We start from the raw sequence: 24,187 nt of genomic DNA on the forward strand, positions 1-24,187 counted from the left end.
GCTCTGATATGGACCAGTGCTCCGATATGGACCGGTGCTCTGATATGGACCGGTGCCCCGATACGGACCGGTGCCCCAATATGGACCGGTGCTCTGATACAGACCAGTGCTCCGATATGGACCGGTGCTCTGATATGGACCAGTGCTCCGATACAGACCGGTGCCCCGATATGGACCGGTGCCCCGATACAGACCAGTGCTCTGATATGGACCGGTGCTCTGATACGGACCAGTGCTCTGATACAGACCGGTGCCCCGATACGGACCAGTGCTCTGATACGGACCGGTGCTCTGATATGGACCGGTGCCCCGATACAGACCAGTGCTCTGATATGGACCGGTGCCCCGATATGGACCGGTGCTCTGATATGGACCGGTGCCCCGATACGGGATGCCCGCAGCTTCACTCACCGCGCCACAATGCCTGAGCACGTTTCTTGTTTTCTGGCCTAAAAAGCTTCATGAGAATCTCGTCCCTTTTTCTTAGCATTGGTCCTGGAAATCTTTCCTGTCTTCATCTCTGTCCCTCACCTGTGTCCCTTGGGGCGGAGCAAAGAAGGTGGGACAAATAACTAGAAATGAACTTTAAGATAAATTTCAAAAATAATTTTATTATATCTAAATGCTAAAGGGACATTTGGGCTGATTTATAATTTAGACAGATCAAGTAAATGATTTGAGAGGAAGGTAACGATGGCTTGATTCCTTTAGATTTCTGGTTCGATCAGTTCCCACTGGCAAAGTCAGATTCAAATTCCTTCCCATCCATTTGAACCGTATCGCCTCCTTTCATAGATGATGGCTTCCCCTGCGTTAACCGGAAATGCAGCAGGTGCGCCGTCTGGCACACAGGCAAGGGGAGGTGGCGGAGGTGGCCACCTCTTCCTACCAGCTCATGCTTCCAGCCAGTAAGTTGTCACTTTTTCTCTTGAATTTCTTGGGTATAATAGATCTTCTCAAAAACTCAAGCTTTCTGTTGATTGACGATAGATGAGACTGGAACTCAGGCAGTGAGACATACGCTGTAACGAGAAGAGTTAGTCAGAGACAGCACGGACTTGGAAGGGCCTCCTGCAGGCACCGCCCGCCCAGGGTGTGTAAGCGAAGGCGCTCTGCGCCCTCGGCACGCCCTCCTCGCTCCCACTCCGTCAGCTGCACCACAGCACCTTCACCGTGTCTGGATTCAGGCTTGGAAGCTGCCGGACTCCAAGGGGTGACACGGTGAAGACCTTGCTTTCTCGGGGATCCTCACTGCCCAACACCTTCAGGTGCATGGCTGCTTTCTAACTGAGCCGTTGTGAGAGGCCCCTGCTTGGCCTTTGTCTAGTTTTCGTAGTTGATCTTGGGTTCTCAGGTCATTCATCACTGATGAGTTCATTACATCAACCCAGCTGGGACAGAACTCTACAGAACTGTGCGATACCATGAGTCATGTAACCAGGATGCCTGGAGCCCATCACCGCTTTCTTGAAGTCTGGGTTTGAGGAAGGGTAGACCAAAACCACCCACAGGTCCCTGCTCTGTTATCAGCACAGTGTCGAGGGAGGGGCACAACTCAGATGCCCTGGCTGGGAGTGAGGGAGGAAGCCTCCATTATCTACTGGGAAATGAAGTCATCACCCTAAACTATGAGCCTCCAACACATTGCCACATGGGGCCCCTGAGGCCGGGGTGGGCCCGGGGACATGTGGGCAGCCTCTGGAGAATGAACTGGAGTGACTCCTAGTGGAAAGAGCGTGTGGCACGTGGCCCAGGGGAACAACATAGTCTGTTGGTGGCTGATGCGAGGAGAGTGGAAGATTTTGGGGAAGAAAGGGAACGTGGCAAAACGGGGAGCAAGGCGACAGATCAGTGGGCCGAAAGTCCCCGTGGTCAACGCGTGGTCGGCTGGCCCTGCCTAGCAGAGCACATCGCCCTTGGGAAAAGGACCTGACGCTGACACTCTTTTCCTGTTCGTGTTGAATTGGAGGGGTAAAGCAACAGAAGAGAAAACACTAAATGGACCAGGAAGGAAAAATGGAAAGAAAATCACAAATGGGTCTCCTTAGGGGATGGAGAGGAAGTATGAAATTTAAAGATTTGAGGGGCCAGTGCTGTGGCGCAGTGGGTTAAAGCCCTGGCATGCAGCGCCAGTGTCCCATAGAGGCACTGGTTCAAGTCCTGGCTGCTCCACTTCCTATCCAGCTCCCTGGTAATGCACCAGGGAAAGCAGCGGAAGATGGTCCAGGTGCTTGGGTCCCGGAGCCCATGTGCAAGACCTGGAGGAAGCTCCTGGGTCCTGGCTTCAGCTCAACTCTGGCCATTGTGGCCATTTGGGGAGTGAACCATTGGACGAAAGACCTCTCGCTCTCTCTCTCTCTCCCTCTCCCTCTCCCTCTCCCTCTCCCTCTCCCTCTCCCTCTCCCCTCTATAACTCTGTCTTTCAAATAAATAAAATAAATATTTAAAAGAAAGCTTTGGAAGGTACATATAGAGGTGGAGTGATACTGATTGGAAATCACGTAGCTGTCTATCCTCACCGACTCTGTTCTACCCACTGGCATCACCGACGCACTGGAAAGTAAGTCATCAGCCTCCGACCAGGCCATCAGCGCCTCCTGCGGTGTAACCGACTCTCCCTCCCTCACTGCTTCCAGAAGCGCTGGCTCCGCACAGAGGAGGGGAAAGCAAACTGCAAACAGGAAACAGGAGTCTGTCACTCACACTGAGTAGGGTAGTGTAGGAAGTTGGCTTCCACCACTCTCTGGTTCAGGGGCTGGGTGCTGCGGTAGCCGTTTTGGAGGGTCTCATTCAGGTGATTCAGTAACGAGTTCTCCATCTTCCAAACCTGCAGGCACACGGCAGAGGGGAAGGGAAATGAGCGAGGGGAAAAGGCACGGGCACTGTAAGAGTTCAGCTAGCAGCTGCGCCAGGAGCTCGGATCTGTGTAGCCCGGGGAGGCAGCGAGAGGATGCCAGGTGCAGAGGAGGCTCTGGCTGCTACGCGGGAAGGTCACTCCACAGCTCATCCACCATCCGCTCTCACAAACACCTCCACGCAATCTCCTTTCACCTTTGCCTGTTTGGTTACTAGTAGAAAGAAGAGGAAAGAGGCAACAGGAATCTGTCGAGTGGCAAGTGTGGGTTCTGTTTGTCTGCATCTTGCCTTCATTCTCCACAGGCACCTTGGCTGCACGTCCAGTGCTGGGTTGGTTCTTCATCTCCCTCAGCACCCTGGAAGTGGGACTCCAGGAGTCGGCACTTGGAGCAGGGGGTTAAGCCACAGCCTGCAACGCCTGCATCCCATATGGACACCCCCACCCCCTCAAGCCCCGGCTGCTCCACTTCCAATCCAGCTCCCTGCTAATGAGCCTGGGAAAGCAGCGGAAAACGGCCCAAGTTCATGGGTCCCTGCACCCACGTGGGAGACCTGAAGGGAACTCCTGGCTCCTGGCTTCAGACTGACCCAGCCTTGATCGTTGTGGCCATCTGGGGAGTGAACCAGCAGATGGAAGACCTCTCTCTCTCTCACTTTCTCTCCCTCTCTGTAACTCTAACTCTCAAGTAAGTTAAATAAATCATTAAAAAAAAAAAAAGGAAAAATTAGGAAGTGGCTCTCACTGTTGCTATGCTGTCAGCTCTTGGTCTCCTGGGACTCACTCTCTTCTCTCTGGGGCTGAATTTTGCATCTTCTCTTGTCTTTGCTATCTTGTGGTTTCAGTGGGATGCATATAATACAAGATTTCTTTGATTTAAGAAACTTTTTTTTTTTAAAGTTTCCTTGTATTTGAAAATCAGAGAGACAAACAGACTGACAGATTCCCCAGATGCCCTCAAGAGCTGGAGATAGGCCAGGCTGAGGCCAGGAGCCAGGGACTCCATCCGGGTCTCCAACATGAGTGGCACAGGCCTGTGGACTTGAGCCGCGTCTGCACATTAGCAGGAAGCTGGATCAGAAGCAGAGTGTCCAGGACTCAAACCAGGCACTCAGCTATGGACGTGGACAGCCCAAGTGGTGACTTAGCCACAGTACCACATGTCCATCCTAATTGCATGTTTTTTAATTGTCTCGTTTGGATTCTTGAATACAGGACCTGGTGTCTTCAATTCGTCTGGAAAATTATCACATATATTTCTGCAAATTGTGCCTTTTACCTGTTCTGTCTCTCTTCTAGAATTTCAGCTGGACACTTGCTAATTCTTTCCACTATACTCTCTGTGTCTCTTCTTTTTTTCATATTTTCATTTCTGTCACTCTTTGTGCCACATTCTAGATGACTTTCTCAGCTCCTCCATCCAATTTACTAATTCTCTCAAACTGTACCTACATGCTGTTAAACTCATTCATTGTATTGTTAATCTCAGCTACTACTTTCTGTTAATTTCTAGAAGTCCCATTTCGTTTTATTTTTCATGCCTACTTGGCCATTTTTATAGTGTTTCGTCCTTTCCTTATTTTTTAAAGATTTATTTATTTATTTGAAAGTCAGAGTTATGGGGGGGGGGACAGAGAGACTTCCCATCCACTGGTTCACTTCCCAAGTGACTGCAAAAGCCAGGGCTTCGTTCAGGTCTCCCTTTTGTGTGGGAGGGGCCCAAATACTTGGGCCATCCTCCGATGCTTTTCCCAGGCCATAGCAGAGAGCTGGATTGGAAGTGGAGCAGCCGGGACTCGAACCGATGCCCATATGAGATGCTGGTGTCAGAGGCGGCGGCTCTACCCACTACACCACAATGCCAGTCTCCCTTTCCTCATATTAAACCTCCTATTTCTTTATACACATCAGACTTCTTTATGTGATATTAATTATCTGAGAATTCCACTATACAGAATCTTTGCACATCAGAGTTTGCTGGCTCCCACTCGTACTGTCTTTTTCCTCGTGTGTCTTGTGCGTTTTCTTTTAGATTGAGCTAATTTCAGGTAACGCCATCTGTGGGAATTCTGGATCCGCAGGTGAGCTGCGCTTCTCCAGAGGGGATTTTCACTTGCTTTTGCCAGGTGCCTGGGACACTCCCAGCCTAGGTAGCAAGATTTTTATTTGTCGGTGTCCTTGGGTAGGGGTCTTGTCCCTCTTTCCCCGGAGTAGGGAAATGAAAACTTTAAGAAAAATAGTTGCTTCTGAGGAAAGACATCACTCAGAAGGCGACATCAGGGGCTGGCATTATGGCACAGTGGAGCCACCATCTGCAGTGCTAGCATCCCATATGGGCGCCGGTTCAAGTCCCAGCTGCTCCACTTCCAATCCAGCTCCCTGCTAATGTACCTGGGGAAGCAGCAGAAGATGGGACAAGTGCTTGGGCATCTGTCATGTACTTTGGAGACCCAGCTGGAGCTCCAGGCTCCTGGCTTCAGCCTGGCCCAGTCCCAGCTGTTGGGGCCATTTAGGAGGGAACCAGTGGATAGAAGATTCTCTCTCTCTCTCTCTCTCTCTCTCTCTCAACTCTGCCTTTAAAATATATAAATAATTTTAGGCCGGCGCCGCGGCTCACTAGGCTAATCCTCCGCCTAGCGGCGCCGGCACACCGGGTTCTAGTCCCGGTCGGGGCGCCGGATTCTGTCCCGGTTGCCCCTCTTCCAGGCCAGCCCTCTGCTGTGGCCAGGGAGTGCAGTGGAGGATGGCCCAGGTGCTTGGGCCCTGCACCCCATGGGAGACCAGGAAAAGCACCTGGCTCCTGGCTCCTGCCATCGGATCAGCGCGGTGCGCCGGCCGCAGCGCGCCAGCCGCGGTGGCCATTGGAGGGTGAACCAACGGCAAAAGGAAGACCTTTCTCTCTGTCTCTCTCTCTCACTGTCCACTCTGCCTGTCAAAAAAAAAATATATATATATATAAATAATTTTAAAAAAATAAAAGGAGATACCAGCTTTGCCTCAAAACCTCAGTAGCAGCTGCCCATTTACTGAACTCGACAAGCAGGAAGGGCAGGCCCTTCCTAGACCGGGCAGCGCTCCCTCCTGCAGAGGCACCTGCGAAGTTAGAACCTGAGCCCCCCCCCTCCCCGAGGACCCAGAGCAGGGGCTGCTCGCTTGTGGCCTGGGTCAGGCTCCACTCCTTGTGGGCATCAGCTCCGAGGCCCCCGGAATTCCCTGATGTCTCTGTTTACCCATCCCTGCCACGGCACTGGGAGGACCACCGGGGTACCCCAGGCGGGGCACAGGGGTCCTGGACACAGCAGACGCCACAGGAACCAGGGGCACTGCCATTTGCACGGGATCCCTCCCGGGATCCCTCTCTCCCCCCTCCCCCCTTCCCTCCCCCCTCCCCCTTCCCTCCCCTCCCTGCCCCCGCTGCGCACGCGCTCTCGCGAACCCCGCAGTCACCAAGGGGAGAAGTGGTCGACGCGCGGGCCTGCGGTACCTGTGCCCTGGAGAGGAACGCGGAGTTTGCTAGCACGAACCACAGGACGTTCTCGGAGCAGGGAGGGGTGGTCAGCGAGCCCTGGTAGGTGTAGTAGTGGTCCACGTTCTCCGGCAGCATCTCCCGGATGTTAAGGTCCCTCAGAGTGGTGACTTGCCCTAACGGAGCACGGGGACACAGAGGGCGGTCAGCGGGACCGCTGCCTGCTCTGCTCAGGCCCAGCACGGGCGCGCGCTGCTGCTCCCTGGCAGGGGTTAGGAGCGGGGTCCGGGGATCAGCGCTCCAGACACATCCTGGCTAGGGGTGCTCCCTCCAGGGCTGCTTCCTGGTCGGGAGAGGGCGGAGGGGCAATGTGTACAGAGTGGCGGGCACTGAACCGGCCCTGGGAGGTACTGGCGCGTGTAACTCGCCACCACTGCATTGCTAGAACAGAGGTAAAGGGATGGAACGATGCACCCTGAGGCTTCTGGGTGAGGCCCTTGGTCTGGCCCCATTGAGAAGTGAGCGAATGGAGGTGAGGAAAGCAACATCAGGGGCTGGCGTGGTGGTGCACTGGGTCAAGCCACCACCTGTGACGCTGACATGCCATCTCACATCAGAGCACTGGTTTGGGTCCCAGCTGCCCCACTTCCCACCCAGCTTCCTGCTACTGCACCCGGGAAGCAGCAGGTGATGGTCCCTGCCGCCGGTGAAAGGGACCCAGATGGAGTTCCTGGCTCCTGACTTCAGCCTGGCCAGTCCCCGCTGTTGCAGCCATCCAGAGAGTATAAGAGGGATGGAAGATCTCTCTCTCCCTCTCTCTCTCTCTCTCTCTCTCTCTCTCTCTCTCTCTCTCTCTCTCCCCTCCCCTCTCCCTCCTTTCAAATAAATAAAACAAATCTTCAAACACAGAAAAGCAGAATCCGAGTGAAGCTGGGGTCTGGTGGGTGCCGGGCCCTTCCCCAGGGTGTCTGCAGCCTCACAACGGCTGCGCCCTGGCCTGCATTAAGAACGCCGAGCACCTGAGCTCGGCGGGAGCCACCAAAGCAGCGTGGGATTGAGCTGGGCTTTGCTTTATCCCCCAGATACTTTGCTTAAGGACGGGTGCAGAGGGCGGCAGGGGCACAGAGTTGTTTTGACTTAAGTTTTGGATCCTCGTGGCAAGGTCAAGTACAGGTTAAATAAGGGAATCTGGACATTGGAGAGGGAGGCTGGTGTTGGGGGCAGTGTTGATCGGAGGTGGAATTTGCTAACTTGGAGGAGGAAATGTGTCAGGGCCGGTGGCAGAGAGTGAGCCCCTGAGACCAGGGAATTCAAGGGAACCCCTTAGCCGCTATCAGCCTGTCTCTCCTGCTGGCTGGGTTCACGGGCAGTAAATTAGCCAGGCAGTTCTTGTGTCCACTCTGCCTCCCCAGTCCTGTTTGATGTCCCCACTGCATGGACGATGAGATACAGATTGTGCAGGGCACAGCCTGGAGAGCACTGAGGCTAAGGGACCGGATGAGGCCCCCAAGAGAGGACAGAGTCGTGGCGTCCTCCACACACAGTGCAGGAGCCGAGGCAGAAGTGAGCAGAGCTGGGGCAGCAGAGTGGGTGTGGCCGATTGAAAGTCAAGGTCAAGGTCAATCAAGAGAGGAGGAGAAAAAAGGCCAGTAGTCCTGACGACAGGAGTGCTGACCTCAGCAGAGCCTGGGGCTGAGGACCGCTTAGGGTCGGGTGGGCAAGAACAGGACTGAGGACAACTCTTTCGGGGGAGCTGAGGGCCAGGGCGGAAGTGGGGGGAGGGGTGGAGTCGCGGGACGTCTGTGTTTGCATTTGAGGAGGGCAGGTGCATGGGTGACCAGGTGCATGGCAGGGTGAGTGCGGGCATCAGCTCCAGGGCAGGGCAGGAGGGAGGGTAAGTGGGGACGCCATAACTTAGGAGAATGCCCAGAGTGCTGCTCTAGGATTTCTGGACAGCGCTGGTGCCTGCTCGTAGACGTCTAGGGGCTTCTGTCCAGCGCCTTCAGCCAGCTGTGTGGTACGGGATCTGGGTGAGAGGTGGTCTGGGGCTCTGCCAGGTGAGTTTGTAGAAGGAAGGAGAGGCAAAGAGCCCTGAAGGTATTTGCATGAGGTGGTCTATGGACTGTAACGCCAGGTAAAGGGGTCGGCTCTGCGGCTTAACAGGCAAAGCCGCCACCTGCGACCCCAGCATCCCATACGGGCTCCTGTTTGAGTCCCGGCTGCTCCACTTCCTATCCAGCTCCCTGTGGAAGACCCAGATGAAGCTCCTGGCTCCTGGCTTCAACCTGGCCCAGCTCTGCCATTGTGGCCATCCAGGGAGTGAATCAGCAGATGAAAGATTCTCCCTCTCTCTCTCTCTCTCTCTCTCTCTCTTTCTCTTTGTAACTCTGAGCTTCAAAATAAATAAGTAGGGGCCGGCACTGTGGCCTAGAGGATAAAACCGCCGCCTGCAGTGCTGGCATCCCATATGGGCGCCGGTTCGAGTCCCAGCTGCTCCACTTCTGATCCAGCTCTCTGCTGTGGCCTGGGAAAGCAGTGGAGGATGGCCCAGGTCCTTGGGCCCTGCACCCGCATGGGAGACTCGGAAGAAGCTTGTGGTTCCTGGCTTTGAATGAGCTTAGCTCCGGCTGTTGCAGCCAACTGGGGAGTAAACCAGCAGATGGAAGACCTTTCTCTCTCTCTCTCTCTCTTTCTCTCTTTCTCTCTCTCTCTAGATTCTCCTTCTCTCTCTGTGTAACTCTGACTTTCAAATAAATCTTTTTTTTTTTTTTTGACAGGCAGAGTGGACAGTGAGAGAGAGAGAGAGAGAAAGGTCTTCCTTTGCCGTTGATTCACCCTCCAATGGCTGCCACGGCCAGCGTGCTGCAGCCGGCGCACCGCACTGATCCGATGGCAGGAGCCAGATACTTATCCTGGTCTCCCATGGGGTGCAGGGCCCAAGCACTTGGGCCATCCTCCACTGCACTCCCTGGCCACAGCAGAGAGCTGGCCTGGAAGAGGGGCAACCGGGACAGAATCCGTTGCCCCGACCGGGACTAGAACCCGGTGTGCTGGCGCCGCAAGGCGGAGGATTAGCCTAGTGAGCCGCAGTGCCGGCCTCAAATAAATCTTTAAAAAATAAATAAATAAGTAAATCTTAAATAAATAAATAAAGCCAAGTAGATACAGGTGCAAGCACACATCGAGGGGTGGGCTCCAGGGCAGGGCTTGTTGTAGACCCTCCCCACCAACACCCCCTCCGGTCCATCCCCAGTCACACCCTGCACTTGACATTTTTCTCCCCTTCCTGGCTACTGGCTTCGCTTACCTGGATACCTGATGTTGGCCAACTGAGAAATTAACTGGCTGTAATAGGTGTTTTCAGCATAATCATTGATCTGCAGAAGAGACACAGCAGTGAGTGAGACTCCCAGCGCCCGCTCCACTGCCTGCACCAGCTGTTTGGCTGCCAGCTGATCGGGCACTGTCCAGAGAGCCAGCGGGGCAGCCCAACCCCCAGCGGTGGCGGGAGGGGACCCTCAAGCTGCTCATTGTCGTCGACTGCCCGGGCTGGCCAGGATCGTGAAGGAGACCCTGTCTGAAGCATGTGGCAGCTCCCAGGGAAAGGGCTCTCAGGAGTGGACAAAGACATTGCTTAAAAAAAAAAAAAGGCCCCAGGCGCTTGTCCTGGGCAGTGCCAGCCCCAGGCAGGTGCTCTGTGTTGCGGGAGGCCCCACCTCGAGGCTCCCTCCTTCCCCCTTTGTCCAAGGTAAAAGTCTCCCCTCCCCACGCCGCCACCTGGCCGGATCGGCCTCTTTGTATGAACCTGACTTTGAGAAGCTGGCAAAGCTCTGTTTTCAGTGGGTCTCTTCAGTCCCCTGTGCAGATCCCGGCCTTCCTGACCTGTGGGCAGTCATTGTTGCTTGTTTCCTAAGCATCTCCCGTCCTTCGCATTCCTCAGGCCCACTTGCAGGGCACCACGTGACTATTTGAAGTATTTTCCTCGTGGTTGCTCCAGTGCTCATGATGTACAACTCCGTCGCAACGCGCATCAGGTGAATGTTGCCTTATTTCAGCTCACCAGCCACTTTGCAGTACAGTTCCACTTCTCTCCTTCCCTCCTTTCATTGTCACATAAATTACATACACATATACCCCAGAAATCCATGATTAATTATTATTATTTTTTTTTTTGACAGGCAGAGTGAACAGTGAGAGAGAGAAACAGAGAGAAAGGTCTTCCTTTGCCGTTGGTTCACCCTCCAATGGCCGCCGCGGCCGGCGCGCTGAGGCCGGCGCACCGCACTGATCTGATGGCAGGAGCCAGGTACTTATCCTGGTCTCCCATGGGGTGCAGGGCCCAAGCACCTGGGCCATCCTCCACTGCACTCCCGGGCCACAGCAGAGAGCTGGCCTGGAAGAGGGGCAACCGGGACAGAATCCGGCGCCCCGACCGGGACTAGAACCAGGTGTGCCGGTGCCGCAGGCAGAGGATTAGCCTAGTGAGCCGCGGTGCTGGCCTGTGATTAATTATTAAATGCTGTTACGTGTTTCCCAAAAAATTAAACAATGAAAAATATGTATCTACATTTTAAAGCCTTTAGAATGTTTTATTTGAGAAGCAGAGAGACAGAGGGAGAGGGAGGGGGAGACAGAGGGGTGGGCCATGAGGCTAAATGCCCACTCCCTGGCGCTAACCTGGCGTGTTCAGAGGCGTCCAGTCTTTTCTGTTCACACACACTATGGATGTATCATTTCCAGCACTTCTCACTTCTATCTGGGTTGCTGCCTGGTGGCACGTCCTGCCAGCCGGAAGTCGGCTTCCTTTAACATTCCCATGAGACGAGTCTTCTAGCAGCTACCTTGGTTCTCGTTTATCTAATAATGTCCATTTCACTTCCGTTTCTGAGGGATGGCTTGGGCAGGTGTAGAATTCTTAGCTGACAGTCACCCCTTGCCTTCTGACGACTGGGGAGTCTGCCGGGAACGCTCTGTCACCTGCTCGCATGTCCACATACATGTACTGTCGTCCCCTTCATAAAATGAATTTCTTTCTCCTGTTGCTGCCATCAGTTGATTCCTACGTGTTTAGGTGTTTGTCACATTGGGGTTCCTTGGGTTAGTGAACGAATGTTTTTCGTCAAACCTGAGAAAACTTTGGCTACTGCTTCTTCAAACACTCGTTCTGCCACTTTCTCCTCTCCCCTCTGGGACTCCCAGGACTGCCTTGTTGATGCGTTAATCTTGCCCTTTGAGTCTGTTCCTTCTCCTTCCATCGTTTCCTCTCTCTTCAGATCGGATGCTTTCTTTGCTCCGTCGTCAGAGGCATGGACTCTTTCTGCTGTCTCAGATCTGTGTTGTGCTCATCTAGGACTCTTTTTATCTTATTTGTTGTACTTTTCCACTCTAGACTCTCCCTGTGGCACATTTCTAGTTTCTGTTTCTCTGCTGTTTGGGCCATTGTTGCCATATCTTTCGCTCCTCGTGCGGTCCCAGCTATGACGCCTCCTAGTCTGCTGGCTCCACATCCAGGCTGGGCAGGTGCTCTGCAGCTCTGCACTGCGGGAGGCCCCCCTCGCGGCTCCCTTTGTCTTTCTTAGAAACACAAAGACGTTGCCTTTGTGTGTCTGGCTGAGGTTGCCTTTTGCCCTTCGCCTCTCAGAGAAGTTGTGTCCCATCAACCTTTCTGTGATTCGGGATCTTTTATATATATATATATATATATGGATATATATATCCATCCATATATATATTTTTTACAGGCAGAGTGGACAGTGAGAGAGAGAGAGAAAGATCTTCCTTTTGCCGTTGGTTCACCCTCCAATGACTGCCACGGCGGCGCACCACGCCTATCTAAAGGCAGGAGCCAGGTGCTTCTCCTGGTCTCCCATGGGGTGCAGGGCCCAAGCACTTGGGCCATCCTCCACTGCACTCCCGGGCCACAGCAGAGAGCTGGCCTGGAAGAGGGGCAACCGGGACAGAATCCGGCGCCCCGACCGGGACTAGAACCCGGTGTGCCTGCACCGCTAGGCGGAGGATTAGCCTATTGAGCCGCGGCGCCGGCTAAGTGATTCGGGATCTTTTAAGTCATCTTGTCCCAGTTATCCCAGGTCCCTGAGACTGCCGTAACAGGAGCACGGCGGCTATGAGCAGGGCCTGCAAGAAGGGTCCCTCCACCCTCAAGCCAGGCTTTCCAAGAACTGTGAGCTCAGGAAAGGAAGAAGCGGGCTAACGAGAAAGACCCTTCGTGTAGACCCAGCACCTTCCTTGGACGTCAGTCTACACCTTCACACACACACACACACCTCAATGAAGGCTGCCAGGACGGCCAAACCATCTGATGCATCTTTGGCCACATCATAGCTCTCATACTTGGAGTTGTAGTGAACCACGTGAACCTGTGAGGACAAAACAGGATAAGTCAAGGTCATTTCCTACAGACTTCAAATGCTTAAGATTGTCAGAGAAGGCGGAAGGAAAGGCCATTCCACACCAACAGCGTGGGCCATCAAGGGCATTTCCCTCATCCACTCCCTGCGAGCAGGCACGTGGACAGAGACGGGAGGGACCACCTGAGGATACTGGGTTCTCCTGAAGTCTCTGGGCACTGGGGGGATGGGGGAGAGTGGGGGATGAGCCCCCTTGCCCCAGGAGGCCATTGTAAAGCTACAGTCATGCTAACATCCTAAGGAGCCCAGGAAACGTGACACATGGAAAGTCAGCTGAGATAAAGGAGGGCTTCCCTCGCTGTGCGCTGCGAACGCCTTCCCGCCTTCCAGCGGGGCAGGGAGAGGGACCCCGCCTGTGCTCCCTGCGCGGATGGCTGTCCCATCAGTAGCTGTTGGATGAACGAGAGCACGCTCAACCCCGGGGCCGTGTAACCGTCACTGCCCAGTCTTTCTGGCTGCTTTAATAAGAAACGTGACTGTGGGGGGGTCCAAAGGAAAGATGAGCCGCTGGGGACCTCAGGTACCTCGATGACACGCCTGATCCCATCCACGGTGTGCTCCGAGCCGCTGACCTCGGAGGAGGCACCGCCCCAGTGGTAGTGCATCTGCAGGGCTATGTACTCAGTGCCATCGGACGTCGTCATGCGCATGGTCGGGGGCAGGCTGACCTGCACTGGAAGAGACAATGCAGGGCGAGAAGCAGGACGCGTCAGCCGGACAGGCAGACAAATGCCCTGGCCACCTCCCCCTGCCTGCACCCAGGGCCAGCCAGGACTGCAGACAGCTTGGAGTGCCATCAACGGGGTCACCCTAGAAAAGAGGCTCTGGCACACAGGCCACAGAACGAGGTCAAGATGAGGGCTGGGCTCTGAGTGAGCCAGGCTGGGCAGGTGTCGCACCGACGGCACTATCTTCCCGCCCAGAACCAGCAGGTCAGGGCCAGCCATGCAGCGGCAAGTCCAGGTTACTGGCCCTAGGGAAGAGCAAGGCCAGTGGCTATGGAAACCAGAATTCCACCCTTCATCTCTGGTTAAGTTTAAAACTTGCCTGTGATATAAGGATAAAACCTGGGATATCTGAGTACTGTTGGCTAGGCCAAGTTGAGGCGCTGCCTCCTCTCTGACATGGTCGCCATCCTCGTCCCAGGTAGCCGTCTAGAAACAGCAAACAGCCAGCTCCGCCCACATGGGAGGGAGCCTCACTACTGGCCTTCCACGCGTCTGTTTTAGGAGCAGGAAGCTGGCCCAGGGCGGCAGAAGGCTTGCCCACGTCACACAGTTCAACAATCGGGGCGGAATGGCTGAGCACGGAGCGTCTACACCCCCATCTCAGGCAACAGGACAGGACTCTAGTGTCTTCAGAAGACAAGAGGCCAAGGGTGGACGCTTGGGGAACTGGTTAAGATGCCGCCAAACCCTGTATCGAGAGCCTGGGTTCAAGTCCTGCCTCTGCTCTCCACTCCAACTTCCCGCCCAGACGGAGTTCCAGGCTCCTGGCCCAGCCCTGGCTGTTATAGACCTTTGGAGAGTGAACCAGTAAATGGAAAATCTCTCTCTGTCTCTCTCTCTGTCTCTCTCTCTCTCTCTCTCTGCCTTTCAAACAAACAAAAAAAGACAAGAGCCCAAACTCCACAGCAAGTCAGGAACGGCAAATGCCTGTCTGGGGTTTAATTGGACTGTGATCATCATGTCAGGCCCTGGCTGCTGGAGAAACGCGTGTTCCTCCCACCTCCTCTGCCTGCTGCCCTGCAGACACCTGCGGTCAGACCCCTGCATGTCAGCGGCTCAAGCCTTGGGGCCTAAAGGAGAAATGGGTGGTGACAGCAGGCAGTGACGAAGGAAAATGTCTGGGAGACAGAGCTTGGGACATGGAAGGGACAGGCACAGCAGCTTCCTGTTTGAAGTCATGACAACGAGTGGCTTTCCGCAAAGAGCACACACTAGGGGTCGGGTGTGCCTGTGTAGACACCCCCCCTTCCCCTCCGATTGCCCCAGGGAACCCCACCTCAAAGCATTTAAGGGGCCCGTCCGTGACAGAACGGGTGCTTTGCACTTTTAGGGCTGGAAATGTGGCCAGCCCCAAATCAACACGCAAGAAAAACACGGAAGAGGCTTTCAAAGGAGGGGAACGGAGTCGGCTGTGCCGAGAGCGGGCCCTAAATGAACAGTTAGCACCGCAGGGGCAGTGAGAGAGCGCCTGACAATTACCTTTCCCCAAAACACAGCTCCCAGGAGACTGGCCGTCTCCATTCTGCCGCGGGCAGGTCCACACAGGCAGTAGAGGGCCACGATTCGGAGCTTGTCCTGGTGCTTCTAAGAAGGCGAGGCCGAAATATCCGCACCCCCACATCCACCTGCTGAACTTCCTAGATTCCGAAAGTGGATGCCGATTCCAGAGGAGCTCGCTCCCCTCCTTGGGAAACCACGTTAGCCCATTGCTCAGGAGAGCAGGAAAAATCATGGATTCCGGCACTGGCTGTGCGCCAGAAGTAACCAGCAAAGTGTCAAGGCCAGGAACGTGGGAGGACTGGAGAGCCCTCGACTGGAGGAGACCAAGGAGACATGATGGCCGGACGCAATGTGGGGTCCTGGGCTAGACCCTGGTCCCCGGGGAGGATGGCAGTGGGAAAGCAGTGTCACTAAATGAGGCCCGGTTTCAATGTCAGCTTCCGAAGTCTCTCACAGTAGGACTGTGGTTACACAACAGAAATGCTAGCAGAAGTCGAAGAGTGTGTGGGACTCTCTGCACTATTTCTACAACTTTTCTAGTCTAAAGCCATTTCAAAATGAGAGTTTTTTTAAAAGAGTAGGGTGGGGGGCCGGCACCATGCCGTAGCGGGTTAAAGCTGCCACCTGCAGTGCCGGCATCCCATATGGGCACCAATTTGAGTCCTGGCTGCTCCACTTCCGATCCAGCTCTCTGCTATGGCCTGGGAGAGCAGTAGAAGATGGCCCAAGTTCTTGGACCCCTGCACTCGCGTGGGAGACCTGGAAGGAGCTCCTGGCTCCTGGCTTCAGATCAGCCCAGCTCTGACTGTTGCAGCCACTTGGGGAGTGAACCAGCGGATGGAAAACCTCTCTCTCTGTCTCTATTTCTCTCTGTAATTCTATCTTTCAAATAAATAAAATAAATCTTTAAAAAAAAAAAAGGGGGAGAACGTGCTGAGGTTTAAAAAAAAAGAAAAAGGAATACGGGGCTGGCGTTGCAATGCAGCAGGTTAAGCTGCAGTCTGCGGTGACACCTGCATCCCATACGGACACCAGTTCAAGTCCTGGCTGCTCCACTCCCAGTCCATCTCCCTGCTAATGCAGAAGATGGTCCAAGTGCTTTGGTCCATGTCACCTACATGGGAGACCTGGATGGAGTTCCAGGCTCCTGGCTTCAACCTGGCCCACCCCGGCCATTGTGGCCATTTGGGAAGTGAACCAGCAGATGAAGATCTCTCTCTCTCTCTCTCTCTCACTCACTTCCTTCTCTGTAACTCTGCCTTTCAAATAAATAAATCAGAAAGAAAGAGAGAGAGAGAGAAAGAAAGAAAGAAAGAAAGAAAGCTAGCTAGAAAGGGAGAAAGAAAATGGTGCTGTTTACCCACTTAAACTCTCTGGATTTTAAGATTTCTGGAGCCAATGAAAATGTATTTTAACAAATTAGAAGCATATTAATTAATCAATACTGATCCATCAGGTGTTGCTAATCCACAAGAAAATAAATGGGGAGTAAGGTTTGGAAATGTTTGTAGGGACCAGCGATCCCAGCATCCCATACGGGTACCAGTTCATGTCCCAGCTGCTCCACTTCTATTTTTTTTCCATTTTTTCTTTACAGATCCATTTATCTATTTTAAAGTCATAGCTCAGAGAGAGAGGGAGAGAGAGAGAGAATTCACTCCCTAGATGGCCACAACAGCCAGGGCTGAGCCAGGTCAAAACCAGGAGCCAGGAGCTTCATCCAGGTCTCCCATGTGGGTGGCAGGGACCCAGGCACTTGGGCCATCCTTCACTGCTTTCCCAGACCATTAGCAGAGAGCTGGATTGGAAATAGAGTACCCGAGACACTAACTGGCGCCCATATGAGATGTCAGCATCCCAGGCAATGGCTTTACCTGCTAGGCCACAATACCAGCATCCTGGCTGCTCCACTTCTGATCCAGTTCTCTGCTAATGGCCTGGGAAAGCAGTGGAGGATGATCCAAGTGTTTGGGTCCCTGCACCCACGTGGGAGACCCACATGAAGCTCCTGGCTTCAGCCTGGCTCATCACTGGCAGGTGCAGCCATCTGGAGAGTGAGCCAGTAAATGAAGATTTCTCTCTCTCTCTCTCTCTCTGTCACTCTGCCTTTCAAATATATAAATACATTGTCTATAAAAAGGGGGGTGCTGTAGCATAGGAGGTTAATCCTCACTTGCAGCACCACCATCCCATATAGGCACCTGTTCATGTCCTGGCTGCTCCTCTTCCAATCCAGCTCTCTGCTCTGGCCTGGGAAGGCAGAGGAAGATGCCCCAAGTCCTTGGGCCCCTGCACCCACATGGGAGACCTGAAGAAGCTCCTGGCTCCTGGCTTCAGATCAGCTCAGCTCCAGCTGTCGCAGCCATCTGTGGAGTGGGCCAGAAGATGGAGGATCTCTCTATATATATATCTCTTCATCTCTCTGTCTATAACTCTGTCTCTCGAATAAATAAATCTTTAAAAAAAAATGTGTGGGAATTTGACTTTGTCTTGACATCCAAGTATGTTTCTGATTTCATTTTCCTTGTAGTGAAATGTAATTTTATATCTGTTGAATCTAATACTAAAATACAGGGCATGCTCACTTTCACTTTGCCTCTCTAAAACAAAAAGCAAAAAATTTTTAAATGGGAGAGCTTATTATTTATATATACGTAATGGCATTTGAAACTACAAACACAATACTACTTACGTTAGCAATCAAAAAAATGAAATACATAGGTACAAATCTAAAGAAATATGAATAATATCTAGGTGAGAAAGACTATAAAATCTAATCAAAGAAATCAAAGAGAATTATTCCATGTTCATGGGCAGGAAGAGCCAATATTGCCAAGTTCTGCCCAACTTCCATAGATTTGATGCAATTACATTGCTGGACATCAACAAATCAGTTCTGAAGTTTATATGGAGAAAGGGAAGGATCCAGGATAGCCAACAAATATTAAAAGAGAAGACAAAGTTGGAGGGCGGACACTACCCAACTTGGAGCCTTCCTACAAAGCTGCAGGAATTGAGACAGCGTGGTATTAGGAGAAGAATAGGTAAACTGTTCAGTGGAACAGAGAGCCCAGAAATAGACCCTCACAAATACAGTCACCTGATCTTTGACAAAAGAGCAAAGACAACACAATAGAAAAAAGAGGTTCTTTTCAACAAACGGGGTTGGCTCACCTGGACAGCCACATGGAAACAAATGAATCTCGATGCAGATTTTACAACCGTCCCAAGAGCCGACTCAAAATAGTTCACAGTCCTAAACGTAGAATTCGAATCATGAAACTTCCTGGGGAGAATTAGATGATCTGGAATGTACTGATGACGTGCTTTCCCTGTTCCGTTGAAAAGACAGAGGGACAGGCCGGCGCCGCGGCTCACTAGGCTAATCCTCCGCCTAGCGGCGCCGGCACACCGGGTTCTAGTCCCGGTCGGGGCGCCGGATTCTGTCCCGGTTGCCCCTCTTCCAGGCCAGCTCTCTGCTATGGCCAGGGAGTGCAGTGGAGGATGGCCCAGGTGCTTGGGCCCTGCACCCCATGGGAGACCAGGAAAAGCACCTGGCTCCTGGCTCCTGCCATCGGATCAGCGCGGTGCACCGGCTGCAGCGCGCCGGCCGCGGCGGCCATTGGGAGGGTGAACCAACGGCAAAGGAAGACCTTTCTCTATGTCTCTCTCTCTCACTGTCCACTCTGCCTGTCAAAAAATAAAAAAAAAAAGAAAGAAAAGAAAAAGAAAAAAAAGAAAAAAAAATTTAAAAAATAAAAAAAAAAAAAAGACAGAGGGACAGAGACGGACAGAGGTCTTCCATCTGCTAGTTCACTCCCCAAACGTCTGCAACAGCCAGGACTAAGACAGGCAGAAGTCAAGAGCCAAGAACTCAACCCAGGTCTCCCCCGGGGGGGCAGGGACCCCACCACTTGAACCACCCCCTGTTCTCTCCCAGGATGTGCGTTAGCACGAAGCTGGCTGGGAAGTGGAGTAGACAAAACTCCAACACTCATTCTGACGTGGGGTGCAGGCGTCCCCAGAAGCAATTTAACCCCTGTGCAACACGCTCACCCTGCTGGTGACGTCCTGGGTTTATTTTTATTTATTTGAAAGGCAGAGTGACAGGGAGAGCAGAGAGATGGGTGGGGTGAGAGAGATCTTCCATCCATTCCTTCACTCCTCAAATGGCTGCAACGGTGAAAGCAGGCCAGGCCAAAGCCGGGAGCCTGGTGCTCCATCCTGGTCTCCCACACGGGTGCAGGAGCCCAGCACTTGCGCCATCTTCTGCTGCTTTCCTAGGCGCATTAGCGGGGAACTGGTGAGAAGTAGAGCAGCTGGGCTTGAAACCTGGGCTCGGATGGGATGCTGGCGTCAGAGGCAGCGGGTTTACCCACACCACCACAATGCCAGCCACTGGTGACAACTGTTTACATGAACCACCAAGCCACCAATCAATGAAGGAAACGACGCTTAAGCTGGACTTCATTAAAATTAAAACCCGTTCTTCCAATGGCACCGGCCAGAGAACAAGGAGATGAGCGGCAGGTGAGGAAGATGTATTTGCAAACAACACGTCTCACAAAGCACTGTTACCCAGATACACAAAGAACCCCTAAAACTCAACAGCCACTGAAGAGTGGAAAGAAACCTGTTCAGACGCCTGTCAAAGAAGCTACAAGGCAGATAAGCACATGCAGGGATGGTCAAGGTCACGTCACGCATAGTGAGGACATCACACATCACAGTGAGCCCATTAGAAGGGCCGAGACCCCAGATGCTCACAACACCGAACGTCAGCGAGGGCGTGGAGTGACAGGAATTCTCGACCACTGCCCATGTGGATGGGCACCGGTCCAGCCACTTGGCACACAGCTGGCTGGCTTTTGACGAAACTAAGCATCGCAGTATACGATCCAGCACGGACACCCCTCCGTGTCTGCTCCCAGGAGTTGAAGACTTCTGTCCACACAGAAACCTGCACACAGACCTCACAGCTGCTTTGGAAAATTCGGAAACAAGCGGCTGTACTCCAGTAGGTGAGTGAATAAACAATCCACAGTACTTCCCAACTGTGGGATAGGGTTCACTGCTTAAAAGAAACGAGCTGTGTGGTCGCAATAAGACACAGAGGGAAGTTAAACGCATGCTACAATAAAGAAACCCAATCTAAAAAGGCTACATACTGTATCATTCTGATTATGGGATATTCTGGGAAAAGCAAAGCTATGCAGACAGCCATATGGGATGCCGGCTTCGTGGTGGCAGCTTTACCCACTACAGGATGCCGGGCCCTGGCCTTTTCATAGTACACATTTCCCATGAACTTTTTAAATATCCCCTCTAGGCTTGGATTTCAAACATTAAATCAACATTAAGTTGATTTTCCACAAACTTTTTGAGAGACCCCCATATGTTCCAAGATATAAAAGAACTTTGCAAAATCAAAATTAGCCAATGTTTAATTATATCACACCAACTATCGTTAAGTTTGGATTTCATCAAAACTTTTTAGATTTGAAATTTGCATAACAGTTTTTTCATTCCTTAGAATTCCTGAATGTGCTGGAAGCTTACTGAAAAAGCCACAGCCCATGTCATGAGTATAGCCCCTGGAGGGCAGCGCGTGATGGCCAAGGACTTGGGCCCACGCTACGCTCTGGGAGAGCCGCATTGGAGCTCCCGTCCGCTGGCTTGGGCCTGACCCAGCCCTGGTAGTTGCAGCATTTGGGGAGTAAACTCTCTCTCTCTCTCTCTCTCTCTCCCCTTCCCCTCTCCTGCCTTTCAAATAAATAAATCCTGAAAGAAGAAAGAAACCTTCAGAACGCCTGGGCCTACTTTCGGGCACTTTGCTTTAATCAGACTCAGTATAAAACCAAGGGAGGCCAGCATCCAGATGTTCAGAAAAGAGGTTGGGAGTGCGGCTTCTCAGCTGCCTGGGGGTGGACTTCCTGCAGCCAGGGCAGAGGGGGCTCCACGAGGGACAATGAGGATGAAGGCGCCCGCAGCCTCCCGGCCTCCGCACAAGCACAAGCCTCCAGCTGCCAGGCTGGCTCTGGGGCTGTGTGTGTGTGTGGGGAGGGGTCTCTGATCCCAGCTGGGGAGGCTTGGATTTCTGGATGGATGGAGGACCTTGCGGTGGGAGGGGCCCCGGGTCCCCTGCCCCAGGGCCCACCCCCGTGCTCCCCCCCACTGGTCCGGAACCTCCGTGTGTCCCGACTGGAGGGTGCTGGTGTGTCCGGGGGCCCCCGCCCAGCCTGCAGTGCCCACTGGGGGCCGCGTGGTCCCCGCGTGGGCCCGAGCCCTCCTGTCTCCGGCAGCAGGAGTGATATGCCTTAGTCCGTGGGGGTGGGTGTGGGCGGCTCCCAGCCCTGGCGGTGCCCAGGGCCGGGCTGTGCTGTCCACGGGCCTGGAGGCGCGTGCGCCCCCCAGCGCCCGAACCTGGTTGCAGCCATTTAGCGGTGGGGTGGGCGGGGAGGGGCCCCAGGGACTGGCGCTTTCTGTGGATGGCCCCTCCTACCCGCCTGCCCCCTTGTATTTAATTAAACAAGCCCTTTTTTAACCCTGAAAAAAAAAAAAAAAAAAGCACATGCATCCCTGGCATCTGCCTCCTCTGGGTCCCTGTGCACGGCACCTGCCTCCTCTGGGTCCCTGTGCACGGCACCTGCCTCCTCTGTGGTCTGCCGGGCTGCCTGTGCACGGCGCACCTGCACCCTTACCTGTGTGGCCATTGTTGATCATGGAGAACTCGCCCGTGGGGGTGTCGTAGCCCTTCAGCTCCAGCACCTGCAGGGAGGGGTTGTACTGCACCTTCTTCCTCTGCAGGTTGATGGGCGACTGTCTGTGCCCGCCGCAGGCCGGGTACTCCAGGGGCCAGGACTCCTCTTCCAGCGCCCCCTCTGCACAGGAGAAAGTGGGCTGCAGGTCAAGCAGCTGCCCGACCAAGCCCCCTCTGTGGGCACCTGACCAGGCCGGAGGCCAGGGCCTGACAAGCAGGAAACCCATAGCAGCCACCTTCTGGAAAACAGGAGCAGGGCTTCAGGAAGAGGCCAAACTCCAAGGACCCTGGTGCTGGGGACAGACTTCGGTGCTAACTTCTACCCTCTGCAACCACTGGCCCAGGCTGGCAACCCAGCTTGGTGCTTGGAAAGTGGTGCAGGTCTTTCACACGTGGCTCTTTTCCTCATCTCCCTGTGACACGCACACAAACACCTGTGCGTCTCGGGTTCGCCCACTTGCACCGGAGGAGCCGACCTCGGCTTCCCCTTTGTGCCCACCCCACGGTGGACGAAAAGCCTGTTTTCAGAAAGGAGAGTGTACTCGGGCCTCTCACGGCCTCTTGCTTTGTGATTCAAATCTTTCTCTCTCTGCTCTTCGCTGTTCAAACCAATATTCAATGCTGTCCTGGAGGCAGGACCCCAAGACGGAGGCCAAGAGGCTCCCAGCACAGCCCCTTCTGAGACCCCAGTGCTGTGACCCAGGGACCTGTCCATGGTGGGACAGCTCCCAGGTCTTCCCAGAAGGATTTGCAAAGACTACACCCAAGTTCTCCCGGGCGTCCACTGGTTCTCCAGGAGCCCACGGTCTCAGAGGCTGCCCTGGCTCCTGGGGGGACGGGAGCATTACTATTCGAATTCTCTCTTTGCTGACCTGGGACCCACTCCCAGTACCCAGGGGCCACGTGCAGCCCCGAAGCAGCCGGGGCAGGTACCGGAGACTGAGCAGGCTGGTTAGTGATGGCTTTCCCTGGCTGGACTGTCTGAGCTCTCCCAGAAGGTCCCAAACCCCATGACCTTGGACTTAACAGGATGTGCCACTGACCCTAAATGTATGCTTCTTCCCTGGACGTCTGAGGCTGGGGCATTTGGTTCAGAAAGCAGGTGCAAGATCGCGGTGGCGCCTGTCCCTGCACCAGCCGGTGGCCATGAGCCTCTCTTTGGGTCCCTTTGCCTGGTCCAGTGCAGAAGAGGAGGAAGACACTGCCACCCAAAAGAGGTGCTCAGTGTCCACAAGCCCACAGACACGGGTGTCCTCTCTTGGACTCACATGTGGGCCAGAGCTTGTGCTACAAGCCAGGATTGTAAGTCCCACATTTTAAGTCTGGTGTGGCAGCCTCAGAGCTGGGATCGGGTCAGGTTGCTGTGGGTAAAGTGCCCGCCATGGAGTTTCTAAGAAGGACACTCTCACTGACCCCACGGCACCCTCTGTGTGCCTACAGGAATCCTTTCGAATCATTTCTCTTCCACTTAGGCAAACCACGAACAGTCTCACCACGGGGAGCAGCAAGTGGGCTCTGCCACCAGCTAGCACGGTGAGTGGGAAGGTTTTCTGTCGAGAGCTGGGGGCGTGGGGGGTGTAGCTGCTTCTCTTCCCAAATGCAGCCGACGTCCGGTGTGGTCTCCACGCACCCTGAGCTGTGGGGAACGGTCCGGTGGGAGCCGCCCTGAACAGACCCTGGAGGACTGAGTGGAGGACGGGCCGGGCTGTGGGGGCCGGGGCTTACCTGAGTAGGTCCACTCGGGCTCACTGTGGGCCTGGGAGCCCAGGAGCAGCAGGGCCACCAGCGTCCCCAGGGCCCGCATGGCGCAGCAGCTGTGGAGTCGGGGCTGGTTCCGAGGAAGCGCTCCTTTTAAAAGCTCAGAAGCTGTAAATAACAATTTGCTCCGTCCAGCTGGCTGATCCGCCCTGGGCTGCACCCACTTATCAACAACAGCCTCCCCACAATGGCCCTTCTGACTTGGCCGCCGTGCACGTGCCCGGGCCCCTCCCGAGGCACCCCCATATCCAATTAGCCCAAGGGCTTGTTGGTCAATGCCTGCACTTAGGGCACCTCCTGGGAGGGCCACATGGCGTGGTCATTGTAGCCAAGGGATCGCCGTGGCCAGAGAAGGCCTGGGGCGGAGAGCAGCAGGGCAAGGTGGCTTCCTGGCAGGGACATGTCCCCTGCCCTGTCTCCTGGCACGGAAGCCCTGGAAACTGCTAGAGGCCATCACCTGCTGCCAGAGCCCACTTGACATTTCCTGCCCGCCCCAGGTGGACCCGAGCCACCCCGGCAGACTCAGGGCTGCCCGCAGCCAGGTGCTTGTTTGCACGAGAAATGGGGGCTCCCAACTGGAGGCAGCCACGCGCTCACCCTCCCCTGCAATCAGTGGTCGACTGGGGAGTCCCTGCTCCTGATGCACCCACGGCCGGGGCGCGTGCGGTTTCCAGGGATTTGCTGCAACAGCGG

At 54.2% G+C, this 24,187-nt stretch overlaps 1 protein-coding gene across 1 annotated transcript; it reads right to left on the reverse strand.

Moving 5' to 3' along the window:
• Positions 1-591: 591 nt before the first annotated feature.
• On the reverse strand, positions 592-23,611 carry CA6 (carbonic anhydrase 6). The gene is made up of 8 exons (XM_002716163.5): positions 23,462-23,611; positions 21,678-21,857; positions 13,273-13,421; positions 12,605-12,697; positions 9,628-9,697; positions 6,339-6,496; positions 2,704-2,827; positions 592-1,022 (listed from the first exon to the last, which is right to left on the reverse strand). Exons 1-8 carry the CDS (start codon positions 23,538-23,540, stop codon positions 886-888), a joined length of 990 nt encoding a protein of 329 aa, XP_002716209.2. The 5' UTR covers positions 23,541-23,611; the 3' UTR covers positions 592-885.
• Between the last annotated feature and the right edge of the window lie 576 nt (positions 23,612-24,187).

The sequence above is a fragment of the Oryctolagus cuniculus genome, chromosome 7, assembly GCF_964237555.1.
Source record: "Oryctolagus cuniculus chromosome 7, mOryCun1.1, whole genome shotgun sequence".
In the NCBI taxonomy this organism is placed as follows: Eukaryota; Metazoa; Chordata; class Mammalia; order Lagomorpha; family Leporidae; genus Oryctolagus; species Oryctolagus cuniculus.

Coding starts and splice junctions, on each gene's coding strand:
- CA6 (XM_002716163.5), bottom strand. CDS start 23,540: ATGCGGGCCCTGGGGACGCTGGTGGCCCTGCTGCTCCTGGGCTCCCAG. Junction 13,422..21,677: donor GATCAACAATGGCCACACAG/GTAAGGGTGCAG, acceptor TGTCTCTTCCAG/TGCAGGTCAGCCTGCCCCCG. Junction 12,698..13,272: donor GGATCAGGCGTGTCATCGAG/GTACCTGAGGTC, acceptor TTGTCCTCACAG/GTTCACGTGGTTCACTACAA.